This window comes from Chiloscyllium plagiosum, chromosome 23, assembly GCF_004010195.1.
Source record: "Chiloscyllium plagiosum isolate BGI_BamShark_2017 chromosome 23, ASM401019v2, whole genome shotgun sequence".
Classification (NCBI taxonomy): domain Eukaryota; kingdom Metazoa; phylum Chordata; class Chondrichthyes; order Orectolobiformes; family Hemiscylliidae; genus Chiloscyllium; species Chiloscyllium plagiosum.
In genome coordinates, this window is record NC_057732.1 from 36,431,929 (window position 1) to 36,455,255 (window position 23,327).

The 23,327-nt window shown below is 41.2% G+C and overlaps 1 protein-coding gene across 2 annotated transcripts in view; it reads left to right on the forward strand.

Annotated features, from left to right (window-relative positions):
• The window catches only part of shank3a (SH3 and multiple ankyrin repeat domains 3a), a 1,030,755-nt gene that overhangs the window by 683,643 nt on the left and 323,785 nt on the right, over positions 1-23,327 (forward strand). For both annotated transcript variants that reach the window (XM_043713933.1, XM_043713934.1), the window contains exon 14: positions 1,126-1,239. In XM_043713933.1, the coding sequence (XP_043569868.1) occupies positions 1,126-1,239 (114 nt within the window). The remainder of the gene's footprint in view (positions 1-1,125; positions 1,240-23,327) is intronic.

Consider the following 23,327-nt stretch of genomic DNA (forward strand, 5'->3'; position numbering starts at 1 on the left):
AGTTTTTTGGGCTTTCTGAAGTAGACCTGATTGAGGTCAGATAGTTCCTTTCAGGAACAGAAAAGAGATTGCTCAGAGCAGTCAGGGAAATAAGCTGCTCCAGTTTGTGAAACTTGCAAACAGTGAGTGTTTCGTTAGAAACCTGACTCGGTTTTTTTTAAAGCTGAGAAAGATCTCAGCCATGAGAGGAAAAGAAAACCTCCCAGCTCACAGGACTAAAACTCGGAAAAAGCAGTGAAGTCAAACATACAAATTTGACAGGGAAAGGAAGTTCTCTGAATGTTGATTAACTGTAATGTGATGGTATTGGGGAGATGGAATTTTGTTTTGCAGTATGTTTTAAAATCTTACAATCTATGTTATATTTAAATAGCTTGGTTTGTTTAAGTTATTTTTATTTTGCTTGTGCTATAAACTTCTATTTCATTGTTAGACCCAATCTGCATCCTAGCATGCTTATGTTTCAGTAAAAGACTGCATGTAATTTTTTTTGGCATGATTTATCAAGTCAGATTTCATTCTAGGATCTAACTTGTCCAGGAGTAATTTCAGCCTGATTCATAAAGCTCGAGCTCTATTTCTGTTCCTTTGTTGTCACTGAGTTAAGACCCCTGTAGTCCCTTCATAACAGCTACCCTGATTGGACTGCAGTGATCAAAGAAGATTGCTTACCATCACCTTCTCTGGATATTTAGGGATACAGTAGAACTACTGATATTTCCAGGAATGAAACGATTCTGTGAAGGAATTTTTTTTAAAAAATGACTGTCGATTGCTTTCCACACCATATTTAGAAATCTAATATTGCCTGTTGTGTTATGGATGGAAAAGCCAATACAAATTGTGAATAATATGTACTGGTCCAGTTCATCTAATGTACTTCAAAATGGAGCTCCACTGCATTCATTTCCAAGTATTATTGTCTTTTTTTACTGGTTTCTCCCTCTGACGTGTATTCTCCCAAATGACTTGTCAGAGTGCTGTGTGTGTAACTCTAAATATGAAGCATGCAGTCAGTGACTCCAGACAATGAGCATGGTAGTGACAATATATTGACCCCAATTCAGATTTATTTCATTTCAAGGTACCCCTAAAGCTAACATTTCACCTGTTTCACTCTTGCAGTGCTAAGCATCGGTGAGGGAGGATTCTGGGAAGGAACAGTGAAAGGTCGAACTGGCTGGTTTGCTGCAGAATGTGTGGAGGAGGTACAAATGAGACAGTACAATGCACGGCAAGGTAAGGATGGCTACTCCATTTCATGACCACTAAAATCATCTGGAAAGTACTGTGCTGACTTTTTATTGCAAAAATATACTTTATTCACAAAAACAATTATGCATGTACACTCATTTGAGGTCATATCCCTGTTTTGGAAGACCAACAAGTTTCAAAGAGACCACAAACAATGTTTGGTTCTGTACAGTAGCATATCAAGGAAGCAAACAAACATTGGGGTTAGACTCTGTCCGAACCAATCAAAGGCACCTCGTACTTAACAAGACTATATTTACCAGTATTTGAGGCACTAGGAGGGTCAAATAACCAAACTGACCTCATTTAACCTCAGCAGAAAGACCTCAGACAGTGATCTTTCCCCACTGAACCTTGTCAGCAGCTGTCCCAGGCTTCAATGCGTCCCTCAGCGTGTAATCATGGAGCTTGAAATGTGCGAGTCTGTGACACTCATTTGAGATCATATCCCTGTTTTGGAAGACCAACAAGTTTCAAAGAGACCAAAGAGCACCTTTCGCCAAGTTGATTCTCCTCAAGGCACAATCGATGTATGTCTCGGTGTACTGTTTGGAAAGTGCTGAGCTGTGGGATGCGTAACAGATCAGTGGTTTCATTAATGAGGATCTGTTGTGGTTGTGTTGCCTAACCCTTGCTGTAATGCACTTTTCCTTACCATCCAGTCAACTGCAGTGCGGTGCCTCATAGTTGAGGTTCATCGTTTGTACTTATTCTGCTTATTGATGCTATGTGCACAGTGTCTTACAAGTTCTTATTATACACAGTGTCCATCTTGATTCTGTGCCACATTAGGTAAAATCCCAGTCCTGTCTATCTGATTGGTCGGTAATTACCTAACTATCTTTCCACATAGGTGCCATGAGCTTGTTTTACATCATTGTTATTCAAGGGGCTTCAGATTTGTGCTTCATTGCTGTTGCTTCCTTTCATTGACAGTGACCACTTAATGTGGTTGATATACTCTTACCTCATTTCACAGCTTCTTAACTAGGCAGAGCATTTTAACAATCTTTACTGTTACAAGGATAACAGCCTCCTTGTGGTTATCTATAGTCTAACAATTTTTAAGTACTGGATCTCTGCATGGTTCAGTTAGTCCAAGTTTCATTTCTCAATGTATCATGACTTGCTCAGAACTTTACCGATCAGAGCCTTCACACTTTTGTGATTACATTAAATACAGAGTGCAATTTTTAAGTGATTTTCTTTATGGATTTGACAACAGCTTTGGGAGGCAAGGGAGGAGATTGCTGGGGTCCTGGCGGAGATTATTAATACTTCGCCGGCCACAAGTGAAGTGCCAGATGACTGGAGCATAGCTAATATGGTTTTGTTTGTTCAAGAAGGGCAACAGGAATAGGCCAAATAATTACAAACCAGTTAGTGTAACGTCAGAGAAATTACTCAAACAAAATCTGAGGGACAGGATTAATTAACACTTGGAAAGCAGAGAATGATCGGGAGTAGTCAAAAGTGAGGAACTCAGATTAGAGTCAAGAGTGTGGCACTGGAAAAGCATAGCAGGTCAGGCAGCATCTGAGGAGCAGGAGAGTCGACATTTCGGGCAAAAGCCCCTCATCTGGAATGATCAGGGATAGTCTTGTCAACAGAAGGGAGATCCTGCCTACCTAATTTAATTGCTTTTTGAAAAGATAACTAAATGTAACAATGAGGTTAGTGCAATTGATGTGTTTTATATGGATGTCAGTAAGGCTGTTGACAATGTCCCATATGTAAGGCTGATCCAAAAGGTAAGGGCCCATGGGACAAGGCTAGGTGGTGAACTGGATTCAAAATTGGCTTGCAAACAGAAGGCAAAGGGTAATAGTGGAGGTTGATTTTAAACCTGTGACCAGCAGTGTACCACGGGGATAATGTCGGGACCCCTCCTGTCTGTAAGGTGCATTAATGACTTGGATATGAATGTAAAAGATATGCTTAGTAAGTTTGCAAATAACATGAAAATTGATGGTGCTGTTAATAATGAGGTGAATGGTTTAAAACTGCAGTCTGATATTGATCAGCTGGGAAATTGGGCAGAAATTTAATCCTAACAACTGTGGGTGATGCGTTTTGGGAGGTCTAATAAGTGGAGGATTTACGCAATGAATGCTAGGTTCCTAGGGAGTACTGGGAAACACAGGGACTTTGGTATCCAAGTCTACAGATCCCTGAAAATGTCAGAAAATATGTCAGATACTTGCCTTATTAGTCAGGATAGAGAATATGGGAGCAGGGAAGTTTTTTTTTGCAACTTTAAGAGTATTGATTGGGCCCCAGATAGGATACATTATGCAGTTCAAATCACCACACTATCGGAAGGATATGTTTGCACTAGAGAGGGTTCGCAGGAGATTTGCCAGGATGTTGCCTAGATAGACTGAATTTGTCTTCCTTGGAACAGAGAAGGCTTGGGATGGAGCACAGTTTCCTTGCTATATGACTCTAACTAAATTTTATCTGCAATAATCCTACAGCAGTATATTGAACAGCTCCATCTTAAAAGATATAAATGAAAATAAAATGGAAACTGGCACTTGGCAAAAAAAAATACAAAATGTAGAACAGAGTTCATGTAGCGAAGTTGTTGAACTCATTGTTGAGTCTTGGAATAGCAGTAAGTGCCTCACCAGAAGATGAGGTGCTGTTCCTCAGGCTTGTGCTGAGCTTCAGTGGAGCAAAGCAGCTGACTGAGGACAAAGATGTGATCATGAGAATAAGGTGGTGAATTAAAATGATAATGGAACTTTGGGATCATGGTTGCAGATTTAGCAGCAGTCTTCCACAAAGCAGGGATCACCCAATCTGCTTTCTGTCTCACCAATGTAGAGGATACCATATTATGAGCAATGAACACAGAATACTAAATTGAAAGATATCTAGTAAATCTAGCCCTTAGGTGTATCTATGCTCTTAATGCTATTGAGTGGTTATTATTTATGGTACTCTGCCAATATTATCATTAGTGGAATGAGTGAGTATTTAACCTGGTAGTTGATGCCCAGTTCAATGAGTTGCTTTGTTCTGGATGACATTGAGATTCTTATGTTTTGTTGGAGTTATACCGATGCAACAAGTGGAGGGTATCCTTCTAAGCAGTATCTTAAAAATGGTGGACAGACTTTAAATAAGGAGATGAGAGACTTGCTTTCATACTCAGCCTCTGAATTGGTCTTATAGCCACAGTATTTTATGGCTAATCCAATTTAGGTTTCTGGTCGCTAGTGGCATAACTTCATGTGTTTGCCCACTCAGTCAACCTGTCAAAATCACCATACGTCTCCTTGGGTCCCCCTCACAATTCATAATCCTGCCTCGTTTTATGATGTCAGCAACTTTGGAAATATTGCATTTAATTCCCTCATCCAGGTCATTTATATATGTATTGTGAACAGTTGGGGCCCAAGCACCGATCCTTGCAGTATCCGACTAGTCACTGCCTGCTACTCAGAAAAAAGACCTATTATTCCCACGTACTGCTTCCTATCTGTCAACTTTCTTCCTGATCCATGCCAATATGTTACTTCCTATCACATGTGCTTTAGCTTTGCACACTTACCTTTTATACAGAACCTTATTAAAGGCCTTTTACAAATCCAAATACATCACCTGCATTGGTTCTCCCTTACCTATTCTACCAGTTACATCCTCCAAGTAACTTTAGTAGATTTGTTTAGCATGATTTGCCTTTCATAAACCCATGCTGCCTTTGTCCAATCCCAATAATGCTTTCAAAGTGTTCTGTTATCACATATTTTATAACAGAGTCTGGCATTTTCCCCACTCCTGATGTTATGCTAACTGGTCTGTAATTGTCTGGGATTTTTTTTCCCTCCTATTTTAAATATAGTCAGGTTACATGTACCACCATTCCAATCTGTAGGAATTGCTCCAGAACCTCTAGAACTTTGGAAGATGATCACCAAAGTATCCAATATTTCCAGGGCCACTTCCTTCAGTACTCTGGGATGTAGATTATCAGGCCCTGGGGATTTGTCCATCTTTAGCCCCATTAATTTCCTCAGCACTATTTTCTTACTAATACTGATTTCCTTCAGTTCCACCCTCTCACTAAACTCTTAGTTCCCTAACATTTCTGGGAGGTTAGCTGTGCCCTCTTTTGTGAAGACAGACCAAAGTAAGTGGTCAATTCTATCAAGTTTTTGCTCCCTGTTATAGTTTCTCTGGCTTCTGAGTCAAAGGAACCCAGATTTGTCTTTTCTAATCTTTTTCTCTTATATATTCATAGAGGTGCATATGGTCAGTTCCTAGGCTGATTGGTCTACTTCTCTGCCATAAGTTTCTAAGATTCTGTAAAGTGGACAACAAGCCTCAGTCTATTGCAAAATATTGACTATTAATATGCCACTGATGTTTGGGGAATTAAGTCATTTTCATGCAGTTTGCAATGTGCTCAGATTCATTAAATAATTTAATTATTGTGTACCAAATCTTTTTAATCCATTATTAATCAATCAAGCATTGTTTGAATTGCTGTTGTGAAGTTCCAGTCACTTCTCTCAGAGAGGTGCTCTGCTCTGTATGGATCAGAAGCTTTCATATTACTTAGCTTTGTATTTCAGCTACGAGCTTGGCTTTTCAATCTACAGTCTTAAGTCATTTAGGGAGATTTATAAACAGTTTGTGGTCTAAAGAATCCCCAGTGCAGTCTGATATACATTTCAGAGATTGAATTAGATTTTTATGCATGCTTTGGGATTAATTCACCTCCTTCCTCTGAACTGAATACTTAATGACCAAAGATGTAATTATTCTCCATCCTTCCTTTGCTTTCCTTGCCAATTCTTTATGTCTGATACTTTCTTTTTTTTATATGTCTGTAAGATTGTCAGTCTAGCCATTCATCTCCTCCCTGTTTCCTCCTTTAAGCTCTGTTTCTGTCTCTGTCTCTGTCCAGTTCTATCTATTTTTTGGCCTCCTCTATTCATTCAGTCTTCATTCTCCTCACTCTGTCCAGTCATACATTTTCCGCATGTCAGTGTGCTTCTGTTTGTGTAGTTTTAACAGTAAAATCTGATAGGGGTCTGAGTAACCATGTGCTATGGTGCGATGTGTGACAGAATCAAGTGCCAAATGAAGCGAGGCCCATCTCAGCGTAAGGAGCAACCCTCAACTACCGTTTATGCTTTTCGCAAGAGGTGTGACGAGATTCTCATTAGGCAGCAGCAAGATGTTGATGGGATTAGCATTCATTAAATGCCTTTTTAACAACACAGGACACTTAATTAATATACAGCCTCCCTCCTTATCAAGTTCTCCAAACAAGCTTGACATCAGGAAAACTTGAAAAGGGAAACAGAGTGAGGACATGGCAGATTCAACTCTCCACTTGCTGCCATATTGGAAAACTGGGCAACATCTCAGGGCACATTCCTGGCTACCAGCCATACATCCCATGTCCATCAACACTGCCATCAACACAAGATCAGAGAACCCTCATGGCACATTTCCAATCCATTTACAGGACAATTCTGCACTTTGATGCAACTCTCATCGTAATGCTGCAGCAAGGACACTGCACTCAGCGGCAAGCACACAGCTCATGGATTGGACCAGGGCTGCATTGTATTTCTGGTCTTTTTACTCACTGTCATAGCGCTCACTCACTTTGATACTATATGTATGCTCACGGCATCCTTGCATTGTTTTGCCAAGGTGCACATCTGTTTATCCCTCACATGGACTGTCTCACCCTGCCCTCCCCCACAAATTTATTTTTTGCATCTTTCCATCCCCTGCCATGATGGTACGTGCCAACCAAGTGTCTAAACCTTCATTGGATGTGCATGTGATCAATGGCAATGATTAATGCCCAACTTGTGATTTAGACATTCTGTGCAGAACATTGATAAATCATTAATCTTTTTGCACATTCCACTCCACTCAAAAATCCCAGTCTGCTTTGAAAGTTCTCCTTCAAAGTGTTATAACTGACTATTTTTTTAATCTGCCTTTCCTCAGTTTTAATTCCTACTGTTAGCTGTCACCCTTTATCTTCCCAATGTACTCTGTGAAGTGTTCTTCTCTTTTTTCTTGGTAACCCTCCGTCGAGGTTGCCAATTATTAATGACCTCTAATTCCTTATGAAGGTGGTAGTGAGTTTTCTCTTTGAATTGTTGCAAGAAATCTTGACACCAACAAACTGGTGTTGCTAGCCCAATTCAGACAGTTAAGAGTCAGATCTGGAACTAAAATCATCAATGGACTATAGGTTTCCTTCCCTAAAGGACATTAATAAAACTGCTGAATTTTTGCAACAATCTGACAGCTTCATGGTCATTTTTACTCCCAACTTTTATTTTCCAAATTGTTAGAGTTTAAGATTGCGGGCAAGAATTTATATTTCTCTAAGAGACCCAATGACGTATCCTACGTGTGCAGTTACTTATTTTTTTAAAAATGGAACTGCATTTGGGTTTTATATCACATGTTGATTCTTATATCTTAACTTGCTGACCGGTGAACCTGCCAGAACCTTGTGCTCAGTTGTAATTTTACAATTTTGCCAATGAGTCTCTGGTTCAGAGAAAACTTGTTCCTGTAGGTAAAATAAAACGCTGAAACTGATGGCTGTCATTTTTCTCTGAGCACCAATGTCTGTTCATATTGTCTCACCATCTCTGGTGCTCGTTCATTTACACTCTCTCTCACTCTGTCTCTGGTGATCCTTTGTCTCCAGGAGCAGGGGACTACAGTGCTCCACGGCCTGGTAGTTTCTGGCTTGTTGGAGTATAAAACACCTCAGCTAATTCCCAATGCTGTCTCTGGATAAAGAATTGTGGAATGATTGCCATTAATAATAATGATAGAACAGTGAGTTGTGGTAAACTGGAGCAGGTGCCGAAGTGCCAATGCTGAATCATCTTTTATCTTTAGTGAGTTATTGCTGGAGGACTGCTGCAAGGACTCCCTATGCAGTTTATAAAGATGACATAGCAGTAATAGTCCTGCGGGGGCGAATGACATAACATGCTTGTGAGGCAAGTCTGGAAATTTAAGCTTTCTACATCTGACGGAAACGGAATACCAACAGAAAGACATGGGGCAATCGAGTATTCAACAGGCACAAGACATTTCAGCATTCAAAGTAGAATACAAAATAGCTTAAATCAGGAATTCACACAAATGAAGCTGGGCAATAACAGAACACAAAACACAACTTTGTTCATTGGAAATTCAGTAGTGCAATAACCATAAGTGCAATAGGAACAGAGCATTAGTGCAATGAATGTAGGGCATTATGCAAACATAGAATCTTACAGTACTGAAGGATTCACTACTTCCTGGCTATGTCAGTTCTTTGTAAGAGCTATCTAATTTAGTCACACATCCCAGCTTTTCCCCCTAGGATTGCAAATTAGTCTTCCATTCCTCTTTGAGAGTTCCTATTGAATACACATCTGCCATTCTTTCAGATCATGTAGTCCGGATCTTAAACTATTATAATATTCTCTTATCCCTGTCAAATATTTTAAATGAATTGGTTACTGGTCCACTTACAACGTGAACAGGTTGTTCTTGCTTTACAACATAATTTTGAATAACTATTAGTTCTAACCTTAACCTGCTCTGCTTTGGATTTACAGCATGGAAACATAGCCTTTTATCCAACTCATCCATGCCAACCAGAAATCCTAAATTAGTCTAATTTCATTTGCCAGTATATGGCCCATTATCCTTCCAAACCCTTCCTATTTATGTACACATCCAGATGACTTTGAAATGTTGTAATTGTACCAGCCTCCACCTCCTCTTCTGGCAGCTCATTCCATACACACTGTGTGTGAAAAAGTTGCCCTTCAGCTCCCTTTTAAGTCTTTTCCCTCTCATCTCAAATTTCCCTTTTCCCTCTCACCTGTGCCCTTTAGGTTTGGACCCCACTACCCAGGGAAAAAGACCTCAGCTATTCACCTCTTCATGCCTCTCATGATTATATAAACGTCTATAAGGTCTCCTCCTCAACCTCTGACACTCCAGGCAAAACAGACCCAGCCTATTCGGCCTCTCCCTAAAGCTCAAATCTTCCAACCCTGGCAACATCCTTGTAAACCTTTTCTGAACCCTTTCTGGTTTTGCAACATGGAAACCAGAATTGAAAGCAGTAATCCAAAAGTGGCTTAAGTGATGTCTTGTACGACCACAACATGACCTCCCAACTCCCATACTCATTGCACTCACCAATAAAGACAAGCTTACCAAATGCCTTCTTCACTATTCTGTCTATCTGTGACACTTTAAGGAGAGCAATCCTAGTTTCTCCAGCCTCACCACAAACTGAAGTGCCTCATTCCCTCATTTCATCCTGATAAACCTTTTCTGTACCCTTTGAAAACTTTAGCATCATTTATAAAGTGCAGTGCCCAGAATTGTAGACAATAGGTCAGCTGAGGCCTAACCAGAAATAATGGAGGATTAAAGCATATGGATTGCGCAGAGGGTCCAGCATACCAACCTTTTCCTTGACTGCATCAAACCTGTAAACATATTCCTGAAAAGATTTAACTTAGAAGTTGTACTTTTTACAGTGGACAACCATGGCTCGACACAGCAGAAACTCGAAAATCCTTGAGATGTCAACTCTTGGTCTTGAGTCAGCCAGGTAGCAGAATTGGTTGTAGAACAGAAGAGCAGAGATACTTTGTGACAAGCAGAGTGATAATTTGTGATTGCAGCAGGGAAGCAATATTCCAAATCACCAAATCCCTAGCATCCTTACTGCTACTTCCCCTTAACCATGTGAGCCAGGAAATTGGATTGAATTAGCTTTATTACCACATGCATTCAAATGAGTGCAGTGAAAAGTTTTCAATGTTGCCGCTTATGGAGCCAACTTAGGTACAAGATACCTAGGTACAGATACTTACGTATTTGATACAAACTGAAAGAATAGTAAATAAATGTCCAGCATAAGAATGAAAAGGAAATGAAGTGCTTGATTTACAGTCCTTTCACCTCAGACTGTGCCAGCAACTGAGCTGTGCTGCAAAACCCAAGGCCTCGCCTCCAGTCCACAGGTGCCTTGCCTCCCTGTGACAGCCTCCATTTCAGGACTCACCTCCCCGTGGTGGCCTCTAGTCCAAAATTCACCTCCCCGTGACAGCCTCCATTTCAGGCCTCACATCTCTGGACTGGAAACAGAGAATAGGGGTAAATAGGCAATTTCAATTGGCAGGCTGATCCTATGACTGGAGTGCTCAAGTATCAGGGCTGCAGCTTCATATGAGTAATGTCTCTTAAGTTGGAAGGAAAGCTGTCAGGAAATCACAAAGAGGTAGAAAATAGCTACAGACTGAAATAACCATCAGAGTCACCCTTTATTTACACATGGAGACCTTTACACTGATCCAGCTCCCTCAGAGCCAGCTCTCAGAGTGAACAGTGACACTCCTGTTCTTACCTCTCAACCAGGGTTCCCTGTTTGGACCAGGTTAAAAGCCTCAATTAGGGAACTAATAATGTCCACCTCGCTGGCCTCATTACAATAAGTGGGTATCAAGGTGACTTAAAATGTGGGAAGTATGAGGTTATTCATTTTGATAGTAAGAAAAGCAGAGTACTTAAGATTTGTAAATGTTGACATTCAGAAGAACTTGGATATATTTATATAAGAAATGCAGGAAGTTTACAATGCAGGTACAGCCAGCAATTCAAAATGCAAATGATATAATAACCTTTATAACCCCTAGGTAGGGAGTTAAAAATACAAGAACAAGGACTGCAAGAATAAAGAAGTCTTGCTACAATTGCACAAAGATCACACTTGGAATGCTGTGCATAGTTTTGCCCTTTTGCCCTCCACATTTAAGGAAGGATATACTTGCAGTCAAGGTGGCACAGCCCAGGTTCACTGGATTGCTTCCTGGTGTGAGAGGGTTGTCCGATGATGACAGGATGTGTAAATTTATTTTATACTCTTGGGAGTTTAGAACGATGACAAATAAAGCACTTAAAACATACAAGATCCTGAAGGTTAGACACTGAGATTTGGATTCTCCCATTTTAAGTTAGAGTAGTGCCAAGAGAGCTTCAGTTCATAATTTCTACCATGGCCCAGGGTATGTTATCTCATGTAGTTGTGCTTACCAGCTAATTAGCTCTGGAAGTGGGATGTTGGTCATATAAATCAATTATCAGGCTAGTGAGGTGTACGTGCTCTCCATTGCTTGGTTCTTCCAGCTTCCAAGGCATTAGCTCTATATTCAAAGCCCAAAGGGACACCACTTCATACTCTGGAACAATTTGTGGTGCCCCCCTCTAAACTTTCAACACATGGCACAGAAGATAACCAAACTGGTTCACTATTTTCTGTGTTGATGATGGAGAGAAGATCAGTCACCTTCATGGCTGACTGCAGCAAAAGACCATGGCACCAGACCCAGGCAACTCCAGGGGTCCATGCACTCTCCATTCTGGAAAGGGACACCATGCAATGTGAAATATTCTCCATGGATAGATGGCACCATCTTCTCTCTCTCTCTCTATTACCTCACATTCAAAGAGGCGTCATCCCTTTATCTCTGTCACCTCATGCACCTCTCATCAAAGGTGATGGGTTACAATCCTCTGACTCATACGGATCATATCCACTGAAAGCATATGCCCACCCTATCTTCAACAGCTATTAAATCTTCCTGTTCTCTGTCTTTCATATTCACTCCCTGGGAACACCTCCCCACCTTTCCTGCTCTTGCACCATACTCAACCTTTCCCTTCATCTTTTAACAAGAAGAACTGACCCACAACTAGGCAACGAGGCCCCAAACAGATGTGAGGGGGATGTAGATAGACATCAAATATCACTGGAGTGTTCATTATGGGATGTGTCATTTCAATGGACTATGAGAAAGTAAGGACTGCAGATGCAGGAGATCAGAGCTGAAAAATGTGTTGCTGGAAATACGCAGCAGGTCAGGCAGCATCAAAGGAGCAGGAGAATCGACGTTTCAGGCATAAGCCCTTCTTCAGGAATGAGGAGGATGTGCCAAGCAGGCTAAGATAAAAGGTAGGGAGGAGGGACTTGGGGAGGGGCATTGGGAATGCAATAGGTGGAAGGAGGTTAAGGTGAGGATGATAGGCCAGAGAGGAGTTGGGGGCAGAGAGGTCGGGAAGAAGATTGCAGGTCAAGAAGGCGATGCTGAGTCCGAGGGTTGGGACTGAGATAAGGTGGGGGGAGGGGAAATGAGGAAGCTGGAGAAATCATTTACTGCATCCACTGCACCCGATGTGGCCTCCTATACATTGGGGAGACAGGCTGCCTACTTGCGGAACGTTTCAGGGAACACCTCTGGGACGCCCGCACCAACCAACTCAACAGCCCCGTGGCTGAACACTTTAACTCCCCCTCCCACTTCGCCAAGGACATGCAGGTCCTTGGCCTCCTCCATCGCCAGACCATGGCAACACGACACCTGGAGGAAGAGCACCTCATCTTCCGCTTAGGAACCCTCCAACCACAAGGGATGAATGCAGATTTCTCCACCTTCCTCATTTCCCCTCCCCCAAGTTCCTCCTTTTATCTTAGCCTGCTTGGCATACCCTCCTCATTCCTGAAGAAGGGCTTATGCCCGAAACATCGATTCTCCTGCTCCTTTGATGCTTCCTAACCTGCTGCACTTTTCCAGCAACACATTTTTCAGTTTCAATGGACTATGTCTATGGACAGTCAGTCTAATCGCCATTTGTTTGCAACTGTGCCTTGCCTGCCTGATTTGAGAAGGCTAATGCTTTCTTAACCAATCACTTCAAATTCTTTGGTCTATATGAAATCCAAACATTATGCCTCCCATCTCATTCAAGCTGCTCCTGTGTCTGTGAGCTGCAGCAATGAAATGCTTGTATAGTTCCCATGCAAAAGAGAGACCCAATAGTGTCATCAACACTAAGGACCATAGGACATCAAGCAGGGAACAGGAAAGATTTAAGGATAGGGAAGACTTCATTTTTACATTTCTGTGAATCCTTTCATGACCAGAGGACATCTCAAATTACCTTAGAGACAAACATTTTTAAATGTGTAGAAACTATTGTAGAATGTAATGTAGAAAATGTGACAGCTGATTCTGCACAGCAAGCTTAAACAGACATGTGATTTTGGTTGAGGATTAATTATTGGAATATTTCATTTTTCCTCAAATAACACCACATCACCCATTAGATACACCTAAGAGGTTAAATGGGACCATAGCTTAATGTCACACGTGAAATACAGCATCTCTGACTATGCAGCACATCCTGAGTGCTGACTGGCCATCAGTGCAGCATTCCACAGTTGCTCCTCAATACTGCAGCATGTTTTCCCTCTTGGTATAGATCACAATTTACTTTTTCCACTCTTAATCCTTCCTGTCTTAAAATTGTACTGAAATGTGGTCCTATGTTAGTTCAGACCAGAAACTAATCTTCCTGCACAGACTGAGAATCTGCAGCTGTCCAATTGCAGGGACTCATCATTATCAAGCTTGTTCCCTCCTCATTTGCTGATCATATGCATGCCCTTTCAAGTTATCATTTGGCCGAACAAATCTTGTGAATTATAGAAAAAGTCACATTGTGTCAAAACTTTTCATCTTGCAGTCATTAGGACAATTTGCAAGAATACCAATAAAGGGAAAAAAAACAATATTTATAGTATATGAGAGAAGAGCTCTGATTGTTTAGTAAGTGGACACTGATTGATAGAGACATTGCCCCAGAGAATGCAGCAGTTAGCAATTGACTGTAGACTACCAGATTTTGTTTAGATGTCAAATCAGGCAAATTGACCAATGAAAGCTAAAATCTGTTCAATCATTTCTAACTGTTACATGCTGTTGCTCTGTGTCCCCGTTAATTTCAGTCAATATTAATTCCTGTTTACTACCTCACATACCATGAAAGCATCCTTCATTCTTGCCAAGCATCTCCATATGGTGTCATATTTACTATCTGGCAAAGCTATTACTCCAATCTGTCATTCCAGTAACAGGTGAGAGAAGGAGCAAGGCCAGGGAGATGCCAGCTTCTCATTCATGCTCTATCTCCTCTACCCAGGAGACCAGAGTGTGCAGCAAAGTGGGAAGAAAGGCCAGCAGAGAAAAACATGTTCTCTTACAATGGGAGGTCTAACAAATTTACAAAAGATCTCTAGGGAGAGTACCTTATTTTCAGTAAGTGATTATTTACTGTGTCCATTGTACTTAATAAAGAAAACAGCTTGAACTAGAGGCTATCCATGCTTTTCAGTCAAATTATGGCTTTGGTCAAAGACCCTTTGACATCTACCAGTTGGGGGATAGAGGTTTGATTTAATACTGCAGCGTTGGGTTTGAACATGGAGCTGAAGGGATAAAGCACATTGTACAGGGTAAAAGACAGATATTAGAGAGGAAAGGGTCCATCGGGACACATATTTCAAGGATAGTTGTTTAACTCAATCAAAGATCTGTGATTTAATTTGCAACATACTCACCACAGTAAACCCCTGCTATATGGAGGCCTAATCTTCCTGAATCATTTCTTGTATATCAGAGAGAATTTAGAGAGAAGCTGGAAATAATTAGATGTTGCTGAGTTAAATTTGGATCTTCATGAGATGCCTATTGCCAAGCTAAATTACAGTAAAGAAATGCCAAAATGCATAGCTATTAGATAGATAATGATGTGTTCAGGTTGTCCAGACAAGAATGCCTTTCCCAATAAGGAAGTGTTGAGATTTCAGGACTGATTTTTGTGCCACTACTGAGAAACCTTACCTCTTGGCTATAATGCAAAAGGTGAACCATGTGAAATCAATTCTGTCCATCTGTTACTGCATTAAACAAGCTCAAATTAGATTGAAAATGAGAAGAAGCTGTTCATCACCATCTGAGGGGAGGAACAGGCTGAGAAATGAGTTCTTCAGTAAACTGTTAGATAGATAACTGGATGCAGTAGGATCAGGGGAATAGTGAAAGACTGTAATATACCATGGAATATGGTTCCTGCAATGATGATGCTGTGGACAGGATGCAAAACATTGTGTGTACAGGACAGCAAGCCAGAGCTGAATAATTAAATGCAAGAATGTTCTGGAGTTTTCAAGTAATATTCAAGAACAACTTTACAAATTGAAGCGTTTATTGGTTGATTAAAATATTTTCTTCTTGTTACCATGTAGAGCAAGCTGGTGTGTGTCCCATTGCATTCAGTTAGACCAGCTACCCAATATCCTAGACTCATTGTACAGTCTGGCCCTGGTGCACTGAAACTATTGAAATTATCAAGACCAACTACTCTACACAGAGGACTGAGACTAGCTACCTGGTATATAAAGGTTGTTTTTGGGTTGACAGGATGGGGCAAATGGGAATGACACAGTATTAGGACCTGTATTTACAGTCAGTCTCAATGACTTGGTTGAAGGGACCAAATATATGCTTGCTGAATTTGCGGACGATACAAAGATAGGTTGGAAAGTAAGTTATGATGAAGCCTACTCGGGGACATAGATGGGTGAAATGAATGTGCAGTCGTTTGGCCGGTAGAATATAATATGGGAAATTGTGAACTTGTCCTCATTGGCAAGAAGAATGGAAAAGCAGCTTATTATTTAAGTGGAGAGAGATTTCAAAACTGCGATACAGAGGGATCTGGGTGTCCTGATAAACACATCACTCAATGTTAGTTTGGCGGTACCAGCATGTGAATAGAAAGGCAAATGAAATAGTGTCCCTTATTGCAAGGGGAAATGGAATATAAGCATAGGGATGTTTTGCTGTTCTTGTTGGTCGTGGTGAGGGCACGTCTTGAACACTACCTCCAGTTTTGTTCTCCTAATTCAAGAACGTGTAACGTCCACATCTTTTTATTTTTGTAAATTGTGGGCTGCAATGGGGGAAATGGTTTTAAAACAAGTATTTTAAAGGATTTCTGCATGTTTTGACTTGCAAATAACTTGACACTGATCGCAAGAATTGTGCAAACAGTCAACCTGGGTCTGAAATTACGTAAATTTGTGAATTTTGTGGACGTATTTTAAAACCTATAACTTTTGTGGATGAATTGGAGCCGAGGGTTTTCTTTTGTATGGATGCAGCTGGGTAGCAATGGAAGTCAATTGGTGTCTATGGACTAGTGAGCAGTTATCAATGCCTGCCATCAGCGATGTAATTGGTTCTCAGGTAACTGAACTGCTTGGGCTGGGAATAGGATGGGAAGAAGTGTTTTGATCTCCATGAGCATAGATGCTCTTTTTATTAGCTGCAATCAAACCCCCCATTTTAAACCTGACAAAAACCCTCCATCTTTCCTTCAGCAATTGTTACAAGCTGTGTCTTCCAAGTGATCAGTCAGAGACCTTTTATAAGGGAATCTTCTACCTTTTGTCTCTTGCAAATTAGTGGAAGTATCCTGAGAAAGAGGAGATTAGGTAAAATCAGGAATTCTGTGTACTTACTTTAAAAGCTTTAACTTTTGTGATGACTCTGGGAAGTCTGTCAGTGGGATGAATTTCAGGAGATTCATTAGGACCATCTCAGAGGAAATATATTCACCATATTATTAATTAATTTATTACATCAAATTGTTTTTGCAAGTTCAAATAGATCATGTTTATAGTACTGATAGATATCCTAAATTACATTATGCGATCAGTACTTGGAGGTACAAAGTTTCAGCAGACTTGGCTTGTCTCTCCACACGCAACAGATCCATGTGCATTGTCAGAAATAACTCCTTTCAACAGCCTGTGTCCCAAATCCATGTCTGTCTCTCTCCGTCCCTCCCTGTGTGTCTGTCCATCTGTCGCTCTATTAAACTCTCGTTCTGTTCCATGCCATCAGCTGTTAAGGTCCGAAGCCAAATGCTTCCTCACATTCCTTGTCCTTTAAAATGAATTTTAAAATCCAACTTAAATGCACATTCTCAGTTTCCGGAATTTAGAAAAAATCCATAAAATGCTGAAAATACCACAAGGGTCTTGCAGAAAGGAGTAGGGTTAATTTTTCAGGTTTATGACCTTTCAGCAGTATTTATCAACCTGAAATATTAATTCTGTTTCTCTCTCATCAGATGCTTCTGGAGATGCTAAATATTTCCAGCATATTCTTTGTTTTAACTTCAAACCTTGCTGTTTGACTAACCTTTTGATTATCTGCTTTCATTTTTCCTTATCTTGCATTGTGCCAAATTTTGATTAATCGTGCTCCCTTGAAGTTTCTGACAATGTTTTCCTATGTTAAAAGACTAATGCATTGGTACCACCCACCATTTCTGATTTCCTTTTCTTTTCTTTCTTGATACGTTGCTCTCTCTGGATAGAAACTTACCATTTCAGATTTTAACCATGAGTTAGAAACATTTTGACCTTGCCATTCAATGGCTTCCAATGTGTGTTATCCGACATCCGTCCACAATCTTCTCCAGGGATCACGTCAATTCAGGGTAGCAGTAGGATGCACAGTGTGAGGGCTGGGTGGGTTAGTGTTAGGCAACTCCAGTTGGAGAACTGAATACTACTCTGTTATTGGGAGAGGATGAGTGTGCCTCGAATTCTAATGTTTAAACATAGACTGTGCCTACAGTTGCAAGGTCATCATTGTGAAGGGGGACTGGATAACTTTCACCCCAGCTCCAGGAAAGGCAGAGAGGATTGAGGTGGGTGGGAAGCAGGATTTAAAGGAGGTCTCTTATCCCGCTTTAGCATTGAAACATGGCAGACTCTACTGCTCAGCTTTGTATCAATTTTCTTGCCAGTGCTGAATGCTACAGGGTACCTTTCCCATTGGTCCAATTGAAGGGAGCTTTGTTTTTAGTTTACTGATGCTGCCATGTTGTAAGAATGCTGAGACGTGGGCCTGGAGGACATTAGTAACCAGAATTGTTCTTTGAACAATATAAGTTATGTATAGTGTGAGGAGAGATCTCTGAATTACTACTTAGAAGTATGTCCATGCGCTGAGTTCCCCATAACCCAGTGTGATGATATCGTGATAGCTGCAGCCTGAGGTTACACACACTATTCATCCAGGCCAACATGAGCAGGCGGAGTTTTGGGTAGTATGCTTTGTCCAAATAACTGGCTAAATGTGTTTAATACTGAGCTGTAATGTGTTTCACAATGCAATGTGATTCATGAATTTAATTCAACATCTGGAGAGGGGCCAAAGGAATTTGGTTTATCAAAAGTGGCTGGAGCCAAGTATTGGAGAAGTGCTTAGGAAATGTTCTTACTGGCAAATAAATTGAGGGAAGCCCTCAGAACAGTAATCCATCATCCAGTCAAACCATGATCAAAACGTGATTGATCCAAATCCTAATAACATCCATTCCCCTGTCAGAAAATGAGGATCCCTTCAACCCTTCTGTACAGGCAAGATTTAAACCCAGAGGGGTTAAATACAATGTCTGATTCACTGGCGCACTCATTAGCCCAGGCCTCTGGACTGTCAATCAAATAACATAGCCATCACACGACTGTTCCCAAATCTGGCAGGCGATTGATAAAAGCACCAGGGGGTTAGGCAAAATCTAGTGTGTAACCAGAGTTACTGATTAATTGATTTGTACTGAAAAATGGTAAAAAGCTTTGGTTATGAGCAGCACAGGCAGGTCACAGTAAGCAACAATGTATAGATCAGAGGTTGTAAAAAAACCAAAGAGGTATACAGGTTACATTGCACAGGGTGTGCGCTAGGCAAGATCAGCATTATTTGAGCCTAGAGAGTCCACTCATCAGTCTAATAGTGGCTGGGAAGAAGCTGTTCCTGAACCTGCAGGTGCATGTGTTCTGGATTCTGTATCTTCTGCCTGACAGAAGAGTTTATAGGAGATCATTACTAGGGTGCGATGGGTCTTTGATGTTGGCAGCCTCCCTACGGCAGCAAGCCTTGTAAATGGAATCCATGGATGGAAGATTGGCTTGTGTGATAGTCTGAGCTGTACACACCACCTTCTGTAGTTTCTTACAGTCCTGGACAGAGTAATTGCCATACCAGGCCGTCATGCACCCGGACAGTATGCTTTCAATGGTTCATCTTTACAAGTTGGTGAGAGTCCTTATAGACATGCCAAACTTTCTGAGCCACCTGAGGAAGAAGATGCATTGTTGTGCCTACTTGACAGTCACATCTATGTGGGAAGTCCAGGACAGGATATCAGTTGTCATCATTCCAAGGAATTCCAACCTCTCAATCTCAGTTTCATTGATGTAGACGAGGGCATGTTGACCTCCTTTCTTTCTGAAGTCAACAATCAGTTCTTTAGTTTTGCCAAAGTTGAGAGAGAGGTTGTTCTTATTGCACCATGTCACCAAGCCCTGCATCTCCCTTCTGTATTTTGACTTGTCATTGTTAGATATCTGTCCTACTGCAGTAGTGCCATCAGCGAATTTGTAGATGGCGTTCATTCTGAATTTGGCAACACAGTTGTGGGTGTACAGGGAGTGCAGTAGGGTGCTGAGGACACATCCTTGTGGGAGCTCCAGTATTGAGTGTGATTGTGAAGGAGATATAGTTGCCCATCTTCACCGATTGCAGTCTGTGGATCAGAAAGCTGAGAATCCAGTTGCAGAGGGCAGAGCCAAGACCAAGGCCACGGAGTTTTGAGATCAGTCTGGAGGGGACAATGGTGTTGAAGGCAGAGCTGTAGTCATTGAGCATGAGTCTGGCATAGGTGTCCTTGCTGTCCAGATGTTCCAGAGATAAGTGCAAGGCTAGGGATATGGCGTCTACTGTGGACTTGTTACATTGATAGGCAAATTGTAGGGGATCAAGGCAGGATGGGAGACTAGAGTTGATATGAACCATGACTAGCCTTTTGAAGCACTTCATGATTATTGCAGTGAGAGCCATGGGACGTCGACATTAAGGCACAAATTATACCAAGGAACTGAAGGACCCCGTGTTTCACATGAACAACAAAACAGTAAGTTCAATGCGAGGACTTTATTGAAATAAAGGATAAGATGTGTTCCTCATGGTAGAAGTCATATGATTATGACAGATTTTAGGACAGACATTTGTAGATGATTGCATATGAATTGAAACAACCCCATTTTGACAAAACAAAAGATGTGCATTATTATGTATACTTTTAGTTACCCAAGTCACCAACTACATGCACTGTTGTTCTCATCCCTGAACAATTTGTTATTTTGTCAGTCTCTCTGTGTTATCTTTGATTGTTCATCTGGGTGATGTTATTTTATCATGGACTATTGTACTTGTGCCATTTGCTATGGTAGCCATGGTTGCCCTATCTCTGTTGTTGGGTTGCTGTGGACCTCTAGATGTGTCATGTGTTCTGTATCGGTAATGCCTGTTCTTGATTAGATGCCTCTAATTGAGGAACCACTTCTGCTGTTGGATATACCTGTCTACGATGCAACAGTATATCTGGTCACTCTTTTCTACTATATACAATCAATGTGGTAACTGCTCCAATCAAGTCCCCAAGTTGTCACTTAAATTGGCTTTTGTTGAATGTCAATACCCTGACCAAGTCTGTAATGCATCACTCTGGAAATAGTTTTACCAAAATAAAACTTGGCTCTTTTTCACCTTGAGTTTTTCACTCACATCTGTTCCTACTTCGGTTTTCAGTGGCTTCGGAGAGTGTGCAGTGCCATATTAGTCCTTATACTGGATTAGTTTCCGGTATGTTTGTCTACTGAAGGATTGCCTTGCATACATCCATGTCAGATTTGCTCAGTTTCTTTATGATTACTTTGGTGATTTTCGCTGCTGCTTCAGCCCTTCCATTTATCTGGGAATAGTGGGGAGATGATGTTATTTCCAAATCTTTCATAAAGCAACTGAATTCCTCACTCATGAACTGAAAGCCATTGTCACGCATGACAATGTCGCGAAAGCCGTAGCGACTGAAGTGTTCTTTTAGATATTAGGCAATGTCAGCAGTCATCATTGAAACTAATTGGTCCTGCTCTCTGTAGTCAGAACAGAATGCCTACAATGACAAGATGACCAGTTCCTGCAAGTGTGATGAGATCTACTCCCAGCTTCATCTGTGAACTGTTTGGAATATTATGATCAGCAGTTCTTTCTGCTTATTTAGATTAGATTCCCTATAGTGTGGAAACAGGCCCTTCGGCCCAAAAAGTCCACAATGACCCTCTGAAGAGTAACCCACCCAGACCCATTTCCCTCTGACTAATGCACCTAACACTATGGGCAATTTAGCAAGGCCAATTCACCTGGTTTGCACATCTGTGGGAGGAAACCGGAGCACCCAAAGGAAATTTTCGCAGACACAGGGAAAAAGTGCGAATTCCCCACAGATGTTCGTTGGAGGCTGGAATCAAACCTGGGACCCTATTGCGGTGAGGCAACAGTACTAACCACTGAGCCACCGCCCCGGTGCTCTTCACAAGCACTGCATTGGCTGATGTGAACGATGATGTTATTGCGCTTTAGCAACACTCCTCTCAGCTCCTTCAGGATGATGACTATTTCCTTTGTAGAATGTGCCATGCTGGACTGATAATTCAGCTTTTTATGCCCAATATGCTCTTCCAACAACAGATGTATCCTCTCCATCCATTTATACTTACTTCTTGCAACTGGAGATTTGCATCTTGTTAGATAGCTTGCCTGAATTGAGCAAGGCACTTCTCTGTTATATTAGTATCTCTGCTGGGTGGATGCCATCCAGAGCATGACCAGCTGCTGTTTTGCATTGAATCTGGAAGATTTCACACGATACCACAGCATCCTATACTTTTTTTTTATTGGGAGAGCTGTTCTTGACATCATGTCTGCAATATGCATCTGTTTCTCTTGCTTGTATGCCCCATCCAGGTGATAGCTCTGTAGCCAGGATGACATTCTTTGCAGATATTTTGAAGCAGATAGCAACTTGAGAAAAATGCTTTGAAGTAGCTTATGGTCGCACTCCACCATCACCTTTTCTCGTCCAAGTAAGTATTGATGAAAATATTCACAAGCAAAGACAATGGGTAGCCATTCTTTCTCAATCTGAACATAATGTCCTTCAGTTTGTTCCCAAGGTGAAAACACAACCTGTTGACCTTGATGCATTACAGTTGCTCCAAATCTTGTCTCAACCTGCAGGGTGACTCCATCATTTTCATCATAATCGATACTGCTTCACATTCTGTGTCCGAAGACGACTGCACAACTATGGCCATTGGTTGGCATAATGGTTCACATTCTACAGCAACAAATTGGGCAAGAATATTGTCAGATAGTTGACAAACCCAATAAATTGTTAAATTGCTACAGAGCTCAGCTTTTCAGGATGCGACAAAGATATTTTGCTGTGGGTATATGGTCTTTATACTTGGAGCAATTTAAAGTCTAATATTTTTCTTTTTCAACTTCAGGTTTACCTGGTTGAGCGGTCACCGTAGATTTTGATTCGTGGTCAGCAATGGCTTCTTTCATTGTGTCTCCACATCCATAAACCATCAGATATCCACTACAGCTTCCACACCGGGAAGATTAATAATTATCCTGTGTTGTATAAGTTGGAGCAGTGATAATGCCAATCAGCATGGACAACCATCTTTGTCTCCTAAAGGGCATCCAGAATGTAATTAGAGAACTGCTTCTGGGGGTAACCACGTTCACATCTAGGATGGTAAAACTTGCCTTTGCAAATGATTACAAAACAGCTACCAGTGGTTGGTATGGGACAGTGAGACATTTTGAAGGCTTTATTCAGGTTCTTTGAGTCATTGTATGTTGTCAGCTCTGCAGGTTGTTTCACTGGTACCAATTTATTCTGTAGTCATAGTTATACTATTGATTACTCTGTTTTTTTATCCCCCAATTCTTTTGTCTTGTTTTCTGGGTTGGCCTTCTGCACAGTTGGATTTGTTCCTCAGCAGATACCGAATTGTTCTTGCATTCTCACTTACTTTGGAATCATACTTTCCTGGAAGATGTCCTCATGCTGTGAACCCCCGCGGTGTGTACCACGGTCAATGGTTTAGTATGATGTGGTGTGTCGCACTGAGGGTTACAAATCCAAGCTTTAGACTTAAAAACTAAAGTACTGTGGAATGCTGGAAAAAGGAAACTCAAACAGAAATTGCTGGAAAAACTCAGCAGGTCCGA